At 33.0% G+C, this 14816-nt stretch overlaps 3 protein-coding genes across 3 annotated transcripts; 1 reads left to right on the plus strand and 2 right to left on the minus strand.

The window, feature by feature from the left end:
- Nucleotides 1-2025: 2025 nt before the first annotated feature.
- HELRODRAFT_70830 (hypothetical protein) lies at nucleotides 2026-7620 on the minus strand (the record flags this gene model as incomplete). The annotated part of the gene is made up of 13 exons (XM_009032927.1): nucleotides 2026-2166; nucleotides 2494-2572; nucleotides 2810-2988; nucleotides 3246-3356; nucleotides 3618-3806; nucleotides 4056-4378; nucleotides 5341-5440; nucleotides 5796-5894; nucleotides 6103-6192; nucleotides 6392-6496; nucleotides 6805-6912; nucleotides 7253-7342; nucleotides 7483-7620. The coding sequence occupies 13 exons, from the start codon at nucleotides 7618-7620 to the stop codon at nucleotides 2026-2028; spliced, it is 1752 nt and encodes a 583-aa protein (XP_009031175.1).
- Nucleotides 7621-9053: 1433 nt separating this feature from the next.
- Nucleotides 9054-11604, plus strand: HELRODRAFT_185224 (hypothetical protein). Its single transcript, XM_009033355.1, has 6 exons — nucleotides 9054-9388; nucleotides 9517-9647; nucleotides 10015-10116; nucleotides 10277-10502; nucleotides 10624-10758; nucleotides 11019-11604. The coding sequence occupies exons 1-6, from the start codon at nucleotides 9295-9297 to the stop codon at nucleotides 11300-11302; spliced, it is 972 nt and encodes a 323-aa protein (XP_009031603.1). The 5' UTR covers nucleotides 9054-9294; the 3' UTR covers nucleotides 11303-11604.
- Nucleotides 11605-13519: 1915 nt separating this feature from the next.
- HELRODRAFT_166429 (hypothetical protein) lies at nucleotides 13520-14165 on the minus strand (the record flags this gene model as incomplete). The annotated part of the gene is made up of 2 exons (XM_009033356.1): nucleotides 13520-13596; nucleotides 13919-14165. The coding sequence occupies 2 exons, from the start codon at nucleotides 14163-14165 to the stop codon at nucleotides 13520-13522; spliced, it is 324 nt and encodes a 107-aa protein (XP_009031604.1).
- Between the last annotated feature and the right edge of the window lie 651 nt (nucleotides 14166-14816).

The following is a 14816-nucleotide window of genomic DNA, read 5'->3' on the forward strand; positions in this document are numbered from 1 at the left end:
GATTGGAGGCACTATTGGCGTCGTAACACGTGATTCCCTGGTTGGCAGTTATAGAATCATTACGTAGGCTTTGGCACGCAAACATACAAAGATAAGAGAGTGCGAGAAAGTGAAGTGAGAAGAAGAATGAGATAACGAAAGAATGAAAGTTGAAAAATGAAAACAAAAGAGAACAAACAAGAATTAGGATGAAAGAGCTAGATATATAGATAGATATATAGATAGATAGATAGATAGATAGATAGATAGATAGATAGATAGATAGATAGATAGATAGATAGAGAGAGAGAGAGAAAAGGAGAGAGGAGTTAGATAGTTATCAACGACTTACAGCTAATGTTTCTCTCCTCCTTTGCATGGCTGGGGTGCCTATGCTCACCTTATCAACTATCTCTGAGTACTTCTCAGAACGTTCAGGCCGCTGTTTCAGAGTGAAATTAGTTTGATATTAAACATTCGATAACGGATAAAGACGATAAATAATTACATAGCAGCCTATGCATGAGTTTCCTGACAGTGAAATCGATCAAAATAAACTAGCACCTACATCATTTTCCGGGATGTTCTTTTTAGATAGCAGACGATTGGGCGTAGTAATACTGGCGGTACTAGTTTCTTTGCGCATTGGACTGATGAGTTGTGTGACACTCGAGATTGCCCTCTTCATTCCATTTGGAGTTTTATTCAATGAAAACACTCGACTAACTTTTTTACCCAACCTATAAATGAATGAATGGACATCTATCAGGCTTGAAATTAGCATAATTTATTCAAAAATGGACATGTTACAAGGCTTATTAAAAATAACTAATAGTAATTTATTATATTACTTTGAGGCAGCCCTTGAGAATGACTTTTTGCTGTTCAGATCTGATACGTTGATGCTTAACTCATGAGATTCTACCGCTGCCAGCAATGCTTCCTGGAAAGCAAGCAAGTATGTAAGTAAGTAATGATGAAGATGACAGTGGAAAAGTAACAAAAGATGTAATGATCTGTGTGAATGTGCCCGTCTGTACTTGTTTGTCTGTGTGTGTGTGTGTGTACGCGCGCATATGTACATGAGACGAGAAAGATGAGAATGAAAATGATGAAAACCAAACAGCGTTGAACGTTTATGCAAACATACATACACACATGTACACACACTCTCACGTACAAAATAGACAGAGATATACATATACACATACAAGCTAACACACACACACACACAGAGACATACATACACACACTTATATACTCACATAATCAGTTCGACACATGTTTGTACAAACAGCCTTGCTTAGAAATATAAGTAAATCTTCTTTGGAATCAATTTGTTGATTATAATTATTATTACTACTGCTGCTAGTATAATTACTACTATTACCACAGTAACTGGAGTTGATAAAAGTGTTATTAATATTGTTACTGATGGTTGTGTTGTGGATGGTGGTGTTGTTTAGTAGCGTCGAATTGTTGTTGTTGTTGTTGTTGGCGATGTTGAACGCATATAGTTCCTCATCTTCGTCTATCTTCTTCGTCACCAGTGCAAAGACGCCATTGCTGTCTGTTGCGTGCAAAAGAATAATTAGCAAGTTTCTATGAATGGCTGAGTTATGAAGGAAAGAGAGATGAAAAACATCAACAACAACAACAACAACGACATCAACAAAGACACACCAGTCAGATCACAGATATCGACAATCCTCTTGATAGATGAAAACTGAATCAATGCCACGTGTTTGTACGTTTTGTTGTTTCGCGATGACGGTGTCGACGATGACGACGACGATGACGACGACGATGACGACGACGATGTCGAGTTCTGCCTACTGCAGCCGCTGCTGTTGTGGCTGTTGAAGCTGTTGTTGCTCAGCAGACCTCTTCTCTTTTTGCATATCTTGGACGCATTTTCATCAAACGTCACAATTTTTTATCAAATTGTTCAACAAACCATCAGTCAATAATAATTCATTCAACCAACCATTCAATCAGCTAACCCTTCAACCAGCTAACCAACCAACCAACTAAATAACCAACCAATCAACCAACTAACAAACCAACCTCGACACTATCAGAGAATATGAAGAGTGTAAGATGTGAGCCCCGACCAATCAGACTGTCGGTAACTTCAGTTACGTCTACTTTCGTAGAGAAACTTCTGTGCGCTGACAACAAGCTCACCTAGTTCAAACAGTTGTATATCAGTGTTTGAAGGAATGAATTGAGTGAATGAACAAATGAATTGCATGAATGAATTAGTAAACTAATGAAAAACTGAATATATGAACGATGAACTGAACAAAATGAATGAATGTTTTTATTAATTCGTTCAATAATAGATATATATCTATATTAAAAGTATATGAAATTATCAAATTCCATGCTCTTCTGAATGGCTGGTTTGCTCAACTAAAGTGATTTGACACATAAAACAAAAAAAAACACAACGATATACAATCAAAAAATATACAAACAAACAAACAAAGCATAAATCAAAATGAAACAAACAGGGCAGTTTTCAATGTCGTTGACAATTTCAAACATGACTTGATGACCGTCTGACTTTCTCTTGTCTTCATTTATATGCCTACAACCATAATAAAATAAATAAATATATTAAAAATATACTATGACAAATTATATTATAACTAAAATAATATGACATAATAACGATAATAATGGCAACAATTTGAATAATAATATAAGTCATTTTCTTGCGAGATATAACATCAATGCTATAGTATCATCAAGTCTTACTAACAAATTACGCTATAAATAATAATAATTATTATCATAATAATTATAATAAAATAATATTATTGACATCATAACAGCTTCCAGATGGACGATAGAATCTTGCAGTAGTTTATAATCTAAGTGGCTCTCCTCTGTCCTCTTTAAAATATCTTTGAGTAGCAGCGTCACACTGGGCAGTCTTTGGACTGGCCTTATTAAAAGTTCAGTCAATGTTTGTCTACCGCACTCTGGTTTTGATTGACATAACTGGAGATGGTTTGAATGAATGAATGAATGAATGAATGAATGAATGAATGAATGAATGAATGAATGAATGAATGAATGAATGAATGAATGGGCAAATAAATGGATGAATGAATGAAAGATGAGCATGAACGAAAAATTATGTATTATTTAGTAATCGTAATTTATGGAATGGAATGTAATTTATGCATTTTCAAGATTACAACAAGCACTCACTCACTCACACACACACACGCACACACACAAACACACGTACGTACCTTCAAGAAAGCATGGAACCTAGGTTTAAACTTATCACAAAAATGTATGAACTCCTTACTCTTCTCAAAGTAATTAATGAAGTTGGGGTAGAATTTCATCAGTTCTTCAGACTGTCAATCAAAATATTCATTCAGTGATAGATGGATGGATGAACGAACTAATTTAGATAGACAGACAGACAGACAGACCGATAGATAGTTAGATGAATTTGTGGATGAACTACGCATAAAAATCATTAGAAAATGTGTGAACAAACACACAAAGAACAAACAAACACACACACACCAATACAAACACACACACACCAATACAAACACACACACACACCAATACAATCACACACCAAAACAAACACACACACAAACACATACATGTTTAATAAAGATGTTTCCAACTGGTAGATCTTCTAGCCAGTTACTGACGACATCATTCAGCTCGTCTCTGATCTGAACGTGTATGTCGTGGATGTTCACGATGCCACCGAATATCGACTTGACTTCTTGCGCGTCGAGGATCGGACCGCCCGGCTGATCGACTCTCACTAATTCTTCCATGAATACCTGGCACATGGTTGTTGGTAGTTAATTATGTGGTCTGACATTGTTGTTGTTTTGCTTGTCAATTAGTGATAACGAAAATTAGAAGTAGTAGCAAGAGAGAAAGAGAGAGAGAGAGAGAGAGAGAGAGAGAGAGAGAGAAAGAGAGAGAGAAGAGAGAGAGAGTAAAAAAAGAGAAAGAGACAATGAAAAAAAGAGAGACAGACAGACAGAGAAACAGCAGAAATAAAAGCAAAGATCTGAAAATACTACTTTGATGATGGTATCAAGTATGCCAACGTAGTTTCTCTCCGTTTGGTAGAGCTCTAACACTGTCTGCTGCCTTAATGTCAATTTCATCATTTCTCTACTATTGCTGATGATGTTGCTGCTACTGTTTTTGCTGCTGTGACAGCTGCTGATGTTGTTGTTGCTGTTGTTGTTGGCAGTAGAAGTAGTAGCAGCAGTAGCTGTAGCAAATAATGTTGCATTATCTTGATTGAAGTAGTTGCTGCCACTGCTGCTGTGGCTAATGGAAATGGTGGCGCATCCATTGCTGTTGTCGTTGTTATTGTTGTTGCTGTTGTCGATCGTTGCTGTTGTAGTTGTGGAGGACAAATTATTTTGAAATTTTGCCGTTGCTATTGTTGTTGATGTTTTAGCAGGGGAATCAAATGATTGGTTGAGATCTATTGGAGTTATTTCGCCTGAAAGTGAATGTGATGATCGTGGTGATGATGATGATAGTGGTGGTGATGTAGATGGTTGTAATGGTGGTGTAAATGACGATGCGGATAATTATGATGACGTCAACGCCAGTGAATTTACGCCAAAGAAAATAACCATTAAAAAACAACGAACCGATAGTAGGAATGGATAGATCGGCGGAAGTGTCAAGAAACGACAGGGACCCGATTGAATTTCTATTGTTAGTGTTGTTGCAGTTCAGGAGGTCCAGGGATGTGCGTTTGCAGGCAGGTAAGTCACATTCACCCTCGTTCGCCAGATGTGCTAAGTTGTCTCTAAGCCTGAATGTTCGTGTGTTTGTATGCATGCGTGTTTGTATGTATGTATGTGTGTTCGTTTGTATGTATGTGTATAATACGTTGATGTGGATATGTTGGTACATGGTGTGTGTGTGTGGGTGTGTGTGTGTTTATTGCAAGTACAATTATGCTGTTATTCACATGTTAATAATGATAATAATGATAATGATAATAACAATAATAATAATAATAATAATAATAACCTCTTCCTCTTATTATTTCTAACTGCCCCGCCATTGGACAGCGGAGTGTTTGGGGTTCGTTTGCTCGAAGATCCAGGAGTGCTTTTTGTAGCAGCTGTTGTTTGTGGTGGTGGTGGTGTTGGTGGTGGTGCTGATAAGGATGTTGATAAAGATACAATATACATAAAAACAAACATACTTAAACCAAAATACAAGGCATTCATTCATACATACATACATACATACATACATACATACATACATACATACATACATACATACATATATACATACATGCATACATACATACATACATACATATATACATACATACACAATATACAGAAAGATACAAACATGCAGTTTCTTCGTCGTATATATACAAACTCTCATCTGCACAGGCTTCCATCTGAATGCTAGCCCAAAACCACTGGTGATGATGACGGTGATGATGACAGTGATGATGACAACGATGAGTACGATGATAAAAATGATGACAATAGTAATAATATTGATAAATTGATGATAAAGGAGAAAATGGTAATAATGATGATGATATTACAAACAAACACAACAATCAATCAATTAATCAATCAATTAATCAATCAATTAATCAATCAATCAATTAATCAATCAATAAATCAATCAATCAATCAATCAATCAAATATATTTATATAGCGCGTACATTTCAACAATTCAATGACGCTCTAGCCAAACTAGCTAGCAAAACAGAGTGCATCTAATTAGTTGATTGAGATTAATGAAACAACAGCAACAAAGAGACCTCTGATTTGACGACGTGCAGTTTACAGTGCAGATCAAATGGTATGGATCGAACGGACCGATCGTTCACTATGAGGTGCGTGGTCATCGGGGCCCCGTACTGCACCACTGTCCCACCTGTTTACCCCCACCATCATCATCATCATTATCATCATCGTCGTCGTCATCAACATCACCTTTTTCACCAACATTGCCACAAACATCACTTTCACATCAGTACATACCATCCTAGTTATCATCAGCAACGTCACCACCATCACTCACTCCCACCCCCACCACCATCATCATCATCACTCGCCATTGTTGACAGCAACTTCTTCCATGTGTCGGATCTCATCGTTTGGAAATCCATAGAAACTCAGGACGGAGAATGCGAACGGACTCAGCTTGTATTGGGACTGGTTTTTAAAACGTTGATTATGATGATGGTGGTAGTGGTGGTGTGTTGGTGTGTCGATGATGATGGTGGTAGTGGTGTGTTGATGATGATGGTGGTAATGATCGTAATGTGGCAGTAATGAGTGATGATGATGATGATTTGGTAATAAATAATGATGATGATGATGACGATGATAGCAGTGGCACTGAAGATAAAACACGAACCTCAAATGATATGGCATCAAAGAAGGACTCCTCCTTCAACTCCCAACACTTATGAATCCATTCTTCGGACATCACGCGCGTGCCCATCCCCACGGCAGCCTAGACATAAGAACAAAGATAATTTGAAAGAATCCAATTAGTGAATTAGCAGAAATGATCATGACCACCGTTATTAAATTCACACTCATAGAAACATATATACCAGAAAAAAAAATCAAGAGAACAATTTTTCAGAAAGCAAAAAGAAATACAAAACATAAAGATACAAAAACATACGAAACAAACAACACAGAAACACAAATACATACATATAAAAAAAATACAAAAGACACAGGACAGAAACATACCTACAAACAAACAAATATACAAACAAACAAACATACAAAACGAAGAGAAAACATACAAACCCTATATTTATCTCCAGACGTACTGTTTGCAACGAGGTGTGTTACTCTTGAACTGAACTCTCTCCTTATACTGCCGCCCATTCTGTGGACTAGATCCACCAGGAGTGTCTGAAAAGTTTTAGTTGTCATGTTGATGTAACTGTCGTCTTACTTGCTGTCTGTCACGTTCATGTAATTGTTGTCATTGTCATAATAATAATAATAACTATAATCACGATAATAATGATAATTTCATTTGTGCAGTGACTATGTAATGTATAGCATCAAAGGGGCCTATCATTGTGGATTTTTCATTTGCAGAATATGTTGTTTGTTGCAGATGTTGCTGTTGTTGTTTGTTGCAGATGTTGTTGTTTGTTGCAGATGTTGTTGTAGTTTGTTGCAGCTATTAATTTTGGTGTCATACAAACAGAAAATGAAATATTGAAATGAAAAGAATGTGGCAAACTAGATTTTCTTTAGTCTTGAAGCCACTAAAACACAGGATGGCATTCTCCATACTTAGGCAATAAACAGGGCGAGTCTTTATTGGCAGAGGCTGACGATTTTTTTAAAATTATTTATAATTATATTTAATTATAATTAAAATGACTTCAGAAATGATTTATTGTGACTTATTCTAATAAATATCACATGTGATTGAATACTAAAAATTATAATAAATAAAAATATATGTACCCGATTGAAAGCACATCTAAGAATAACTGGGGGTGCCACGATTCGGCACCTATGTTTCATCAGTTGGTAGTAAATGGAACCTTCAAAATTATTTATAACAAACACTGGCGCGTTGTTATCCTCTTTCGTTAGTACCATGTGCTCAAAGCCAGTGTCAGAATACACGATCTGGCTTGAAAAACACTGAATAAAAGAGTGGGGTAAGGAATCAGTTAGGAAATTTAATTTTTTGTGCGGTATCATAAAATAATATTTATAAATTATCATTTAATTAAATTTTTATCTATTAATAATAATATTAATATCCCTAATTTATAGAAATAATAATTATTTTACAAATTAAAAAAATATTAAGAAGGTAAACTAATATTTTTTTTCTTATTTAAAAAATGTCTTGGCTGTTTGCTGGATGAGATGAGATGAAAGTCATTTCAAAAACAATGTGATAAGTGAATCTTTAACCTTTAATGCATCCTGAAGTGGCTTTGATTCACGCAGGCGCTGGCCAACAACAACAAATTTCTTGTCTACAATTAAAAAGAAAGACAATTTATTTTTTTATAATTAAATTTGATACCCTATGCTATTTTTCTATTTTAATCTCACTAGTCAAAAACTAAAACCAACATAAAATATAGATTAATTAATTAAATCTGATATCTAGCTACTAACTAATCTATATAAAACTAAAATTATATTTTTTTAGCTATTTATCTCTCTCGATATATCCATTAATCAATCTATTAAAATAACAATTAATTAATTAATTATGAGTTAGGCAATCAATCTTCTCGCCATACTTTCTCCATTATTGGAAAGATAATTGGCAGACCCACTTTCTCCTCCACCGTTCATCGTTTCTCCGATTTTAGTGAATCCGCTTTGTCACAAAGTACAAAAATAAATATACAAAATTTAAATAAAAAGAATATTATAATAGTGATCTAAATATTTTAAACCAACGCGTTAGGACCATACTCACAACAATTTGATCGAAGTTGAATCAAGCGCCATTGCTCTTTGTTTTGAATCTTTTAAAACTTAATCTAAACGTTTTAACGCAGCGCTGCGCATTTAATCATTTATAATCATATTCTGCACATAAACTCACTCTAAGTTGCTGTTATTAATTGAAAATCTGTGCTATAAATTTGATTAAAAAATGCTTAACCGTATTTATTTTATAAGAATGTATCACAACACTATAGGATGGATCAAAATTATGATATAACTCTAGAATTGCATTCTGAAGTATATGCAATAGAATAATGAAAAATTTTATTTTAAGAAAACGTTTATAAACGTTAAAATATCGTGACATATTCATCTTTTTATACATTAATAATGTAAAACCATATCCTTAGAAAACCTATGTAATAAAATGTATATATATATATATATATTATAGTGTGTGTGTGTTGTGTGTGATTACACACACACACACACTCACACACGACAAAAAATTCATGGACACTTTCTATGAATTTACCATTACCTCCAGCTAATCTCAATTTTGTTTTGAATTTACTTGGTACTAATTTCTACCTGACTTGTTTGAGTTCAATTTGCTAATCGGACATTTCGATTTCATAGAAACAAATCAAAACTTACTTCTAATTTGTCAAAGCTGTTGATAACCATTTGAAAAATGAAAATCTATTAAAAAATGGTGGATTTTGATTATAATAATATATTTTCTAATTTAAAAAAAAAATCAACTACTTAAAAGTTAAAACTTAAAGTTTATTAATTTTTAAAATTATTATTTAAATTAATGGTTTAAAAACGCTTCAACTTAATAATTAATTAAATATGGGGTTCGGCACAAAATGTCTTGTTGTCACCATCCTTGCCTGGCTGCTGTACAAATTTCTTTTTTTCGATTCGAAGGAGATCAACTATAGAGGTATTAATTATAATATTATAATTATATACAGTAATTATTTTAAAAAAATAATTTATATTCTCATTTGACTTTCAAAATCTCTACTTGAAGATTACTTGAAAAAAGACATTTTATTTTTAATTTTCCAGAGTTGTTAGAAAACAAAAACGTCATCATAACCGGTGCATCATCAGGGATTGGAGAGGAGGCTGCCTATTTTTGTGCCCTGAATGGGGCTAATGTTGTAGTTGTGGCTCGTAGAGAAGTACTTCTTCAACAGGTGCCTCAGTGCTTTCTTATGTCTATTTTTTTACATAATTTTAATTAAGTAAGATGTGCATTCATATATCATTTCTGTATCTGAATTATATATATATATATATATTTATATATATTTTACATATATAATATATATATATATATATTCTGTATATTCACACTATATGTATATATATATATTCTATATATATTGTATTCATTCATACATCTTTTGTGTATTATATGCATTTAAATTCTATATATCTATACATACACGGACATACATGTGCACACACACACAGACACATACTGTATTGTTAGTAGATTTTATGTGATTTACTTATGATTTTATACTATATACATAAATTTGATGTCTGTTGTATACTAAGGCTGTTTTCAGAATGCATAACCTTTCACCGCATTCCACTGCCAAGTTCAAGTACATAACTGCTGATTTTAGTGATCCAAAAATTAGTGAACATGTCATAAAAGTAAGGTATAATTATTATTCCATTTTTATTATCGTTATTGTTAATTAGTTTATATAATTTTCATTATTATTTTCATCATAAATATTTTTGTTATCATTGTTTCGCTCTTAAAAAAATCTTACCTAATTTATATACGAAAAACATTAAATGTTAAATTCAGGATGCGGAAGAGTTCCTAGGTTCTTTGGACTACGTACTAATAAACCATGCTTTCTTGCCAGTAACTGTCGATCATATGCAGAGGTGGGTTGGTTCGGAAGAACAACACCGACAACTCAACTACGCGATGAACACTAACTTCCATTCTTTTGTTACGCTGGCTGATCACGCTGTTCCACGACTTAACCAAACCAATGGAGGGCTGCTCGTCGTCTCTTCTGTTATTGGTAGACTATTATTGGAGGGAATTTTTAAATTTTTGGGAAATTTTAAATTTTTTGAAAAATTAGTCGTTTATTTATATAATATTTGTGATTGATTGATTATATATTCTTCTGCACTGAACAGTTGAAACTCCGGCATTCAGCCTGCCGTATGCAAGCAGCAAGGGAGCGGTGAACACGTTCTTCACAGGACTCAGACAGGAGTTCATCAAAGACAACCTGAATGTATCACTCACACTTGTACATCTGGGATTCGTCGGTTAGGAGCGTTCATTCTGATGTACGTTGACTCAATAATGACGGTTACAATGTTTATAACGATCGTGGTGATAATAATAATGATGCTGTTAATGATTACAATAATGAGGATAGTAATAATGAAGAGTGTCAGTCTTCTATTGTATAAATCACATCTAATAGTTCTCAGAAGATAAATATTCTAGTTTGGTGACAAAATATAGTCTCAATAATTCGACATTTGCAATGATTTTCATAAATTCACTCCTTCCTTTCTTTCAGAAACTGAAACGTCGTTGCAGACGTTGAAAGTTCTCTCGGGCGTTCTGAAGACGGATTTGGCCTCCTTCGTTACGGAATTTCCTCAGGCGTCACCGAAAGAAACTGGCAAAGCCATTGTGACCGCCATGCTGAAGCGTGAGCCCTACTTCTACTTCCCCAATCCAGCTCAGATACGCTTCTTCCGCGTCGTTCGCACGTTGGTCAAGGATCCGGATTACATTATGAACGCCATTATTAATAATGCTGTCAAGTTTTTTCAGTGGAAGAAAAAATACTTGTGGTGATGATGGCTGGGTTCTAAAGGAATGCGCTATATAAATGAGTTTTTTTTTATAAATAGTCTCTTTTACAATGATGAACTAGTGACAATTTCTGTTGCAATTGCATTGATTTTTACTTAATTTATAGTTATTTATTAGTGGATTAGTTGGTCTTGAAAGGACTCAATTCATACCATATAACAAGAACAGATCATGATTACTATCATTTTTACTGAACAATAAATGATTTAAGAATCTAAGTTTCACCGAAGTTTCTTATTTTAGGCAGTTTATATAGCCTTCCTATTTGAAGTTCAATCAAAAAAGCGTCGAGTTTTTTTCAATTCTAATTCCACATTCTAACAATTTTCTGAAGAATTCTGTGGGTTTGTACAACGTTGTAACTACCAACGAACTACAGCATCGTAAGTTATCATGTATTATAAATTTGTGCAACGTTTCGACTAAGAACGATATATGATATTGTAAGTTATATTAAATTATATTATTCACAGAATGTCTTGTCGTCACCATCATCTCCTGGCTGCTCTACAAATGTTTTTTTTCTATTCGACGGAGTTCAACTATAGAGAGGTATTGTGATAAGTAGGATGTTGAATTTTCTACATAGTTAACTAAAAAAAACTAACTAAAAAATAACTAAAAAAGACCAACATGAGGAGCAGCGATGAATGAGTTGAGAATTTCGGGAAATGAATGAAATTGAAGTGCGTATGTATGTGGTTATAATCGTTATGTTAATAACTATAACAAAACTATCATTTAATTGATTGATAGTTTACTTGACATCGTAAAAGGATTAATGCTATGTCGATTTATAATCGCAATCATAATATACATTACATCATTCTATTTTATTCTCGATCTAGTTACTGCTAAATCTACATTTAGTAACTATCTTAGATAATATTATCATTAACATTATTATTATTATAAACATCATTATTATTATGCCGAGTCCATATTCTAGAACAAACCGCACCCGGATTCAATACCATTCCACCACACTTTTTTTTGTAATATTTTCAATTAAATTGGAATATTCACCAGGGTTCTGGAATCAATATGTATAGTATATATATATATATATATATATATATATATATATATATATATATATATATATATTTACAATATTCTATAAATTCTACCGAATGTTAAAATCATTCGGTAGAATTTATAGAATATTATAAAAACCATTCGGTAGAATTTATAGAATATTGTAAAAATCATTCGGTAGAATTTATAGAATATTGTAAAAATTATGGTCTATTACTAACATATATACATATATAAATATATATATATATATATATATATATATATATGTGTGTGTGTGTGTGTGTGTGTATATATTCAGGGAAAACCCCCACAATGATAGCCTTGTTCTCCTCTCTGCCAATGCGAAATGTTTCAGAAAATAGATTTTCCAGGATTTGTTGAACAAACACAGAGTTCATGAGCTGATTGTTCAAAACGCCCTGCTGAAAACTTAGTCTTTCGTGTTTGAGTACATTGATGAGATTGGGAAAGATTCTATTTAGTAACTCCATTGCTGAAAGATGCCCTAATGAGCAGTGTTAAACTAAAATCTTGCACCACATCAACCCCGCATATCCATCCACGATGATAAGAATCAGCAGTTATGTGCTTGATTATTTGCTCTGACGTTGTCAACAGTTCGTCCTGTATATAACTGTACATAATTTTTTATTTTGAAGTTACAATGTGAGCTCAGTAGTGGTGTATTATGAATCATTTGATTACTTGATTCTTTATTAAATACTGAAAACTAATTATTTTCAACGGAATATTGATTAATAAATGTGATTCTATTATAAAATTCAGTCACTCACTGACTCATCATCTGATAGCTATCATTCTCGCATAACCATTCACGATTAAAAACTTATGTATGGCCAGTTAATATAACCTTCCTATTTGAAGTTCAATTAAAAAACGCTGAGTTTTTTCAATTCTAATTCACATTCTAACAATTTTCCATTTAAAACATTTCAATGTTATGTTTACTACAAACAATTGATTAAGCATAAACGCTTGTTAAAATCAAATATTTAATACAGTGCTTAAGATTAATTTATTTCTTAGGGGAATAAAGAGAAATGACTAAATAATTGATATAGGCATGAACTGAATTGAAGATGTAAGGTTATTTATGTACGTATTCAAACGCGCGTGTACAATAGTCCATTGCGTCGTTTAATAAGCCCGTTCAGACACCTGGAACATATAAAGTGGATATCCCAGGATGTAGTTCATCAAATGACTGATGAATTCTGTGAGTTTGTGAAACGTTTTAACTATGATCTATAATATTTTGTAAGTTATATTATTATGACGATGTCTAACTTTAGAGATTTAATTAAAAAATTGATCGAACAAAGATGTATGTTAAATTGTTACATATTGGTCGTGATGTTTCTGTTAAAATTTCTGTTAGGAACGTATTGAGCAGAACTACTCAAGGTTAGGCGGTAACTACTTACCTAAACGATTACGTTTACTACTATGTAAACGTAATCGTTAAATTGGAAAACTTTAACGATTTATCTAGCAAAACTCTGAGACTAATCAAATGAATGGACATAATATACGAACCTAGTAAAAGTGAAATACACGTAAGAAGTAGTACTGAGAGAATGCTTATCATGGCGAACATTGCTAGTAGGATATACGGGAGGAGGAGCAGAGTTACGACTGTCACAAGTATGGAAGAACCTTCAACTCCTAATTTTAGGGCAATCAACACCCCACCTGTTACGATGAGAATCGAACATACGAAGTTTATTAATTTGAGGTTTGATCTCTCGTCCCTTATTATCTCCATCACGTTTATTCCTGACATTTCGGTGTTTGATTGAAGAGAACTTGAAAGATTAATTTTGGTTTTAATTATTAATTTGTATACCAGTGGATAATTTGATAAATTAATTGTTTAATTAGTTAGTTTTTTCATAATAGCCAGTCGTTTGAATGAAATAACATGCTTAAACGATATAAATATTATCTCTCAAATTACAAATGTTTGTATTTCACTTTATTTTTGTTTGTTTGCCACACGTCATTAATATTTGAAAGATTTATTGATAATTTTTGAAATGTTTGAAACAAACAACTAGTATTTATATTGATACATTCCTTCTGTTTCATCCAATCTTTTCATTCAAAGAATTGTACATCAGCCATTATATTTTAAAAAAGACTAAAGTACGCGGCACTTCCACTTTTAAACATCCTAGATCTTAATATATTTCAAAACTTCCGGATAGGTAAGATTTTATTTAATGAGATAATTTTCAAATTTTAGTTCATCATCGGCAAAGTATGTCCACGAGAAGGTTGACTAAAAGAAAATGTCATTCTTATTTGTCTTTAATTTTGTGATTTTCTTTACGATTTTTTTAAATTTCATTTTCAGTTCTTATTAACATCCGAGAATAGATTCAGAATATTCACTTATTTATCTGATTTAAATTTTAACTGTAATAAATTAAAA

The sequence above is a fragment of the Helobdella robusta genome (assembly GCF_000326865.2).
Source record: "Helobdella robusta unplaced genomic scaffold HELROscaffold_9, whole genome shotgun sequence".
Lineage (NCBI taxonomy): Eukaryota > Metazoa > Annelida > Clitellata > Rhynchobdellida > Glossiphoniidae > Helobdella > Helobdella robusta.

Bases quoted from the DNA above. Each gene is read 5' to 3' on its own strand.
- HELRODRAFT_185224 (XM_009033355.1), top strand. From the start codon at position 9,295: ATGGGGTTCGGCACAAAATGTCTTGTTGTCACCATCCTTGCCTGGCTG. The intron at 9,389-9,516 runs GTATTAATTATA...TTAATTTTCCAG, and splicing joins GAAGGAGATCAACTATAGAG to AGTTGTTAGAAAACAAAAAC. The intron at 10,117-10,276 runs GTAAGGTATAAT...TGTTAAATTCAG, and splicing joins TTAGTGAACATGTCATAAAA to GATGCGGAAGAGTTCCTAGG.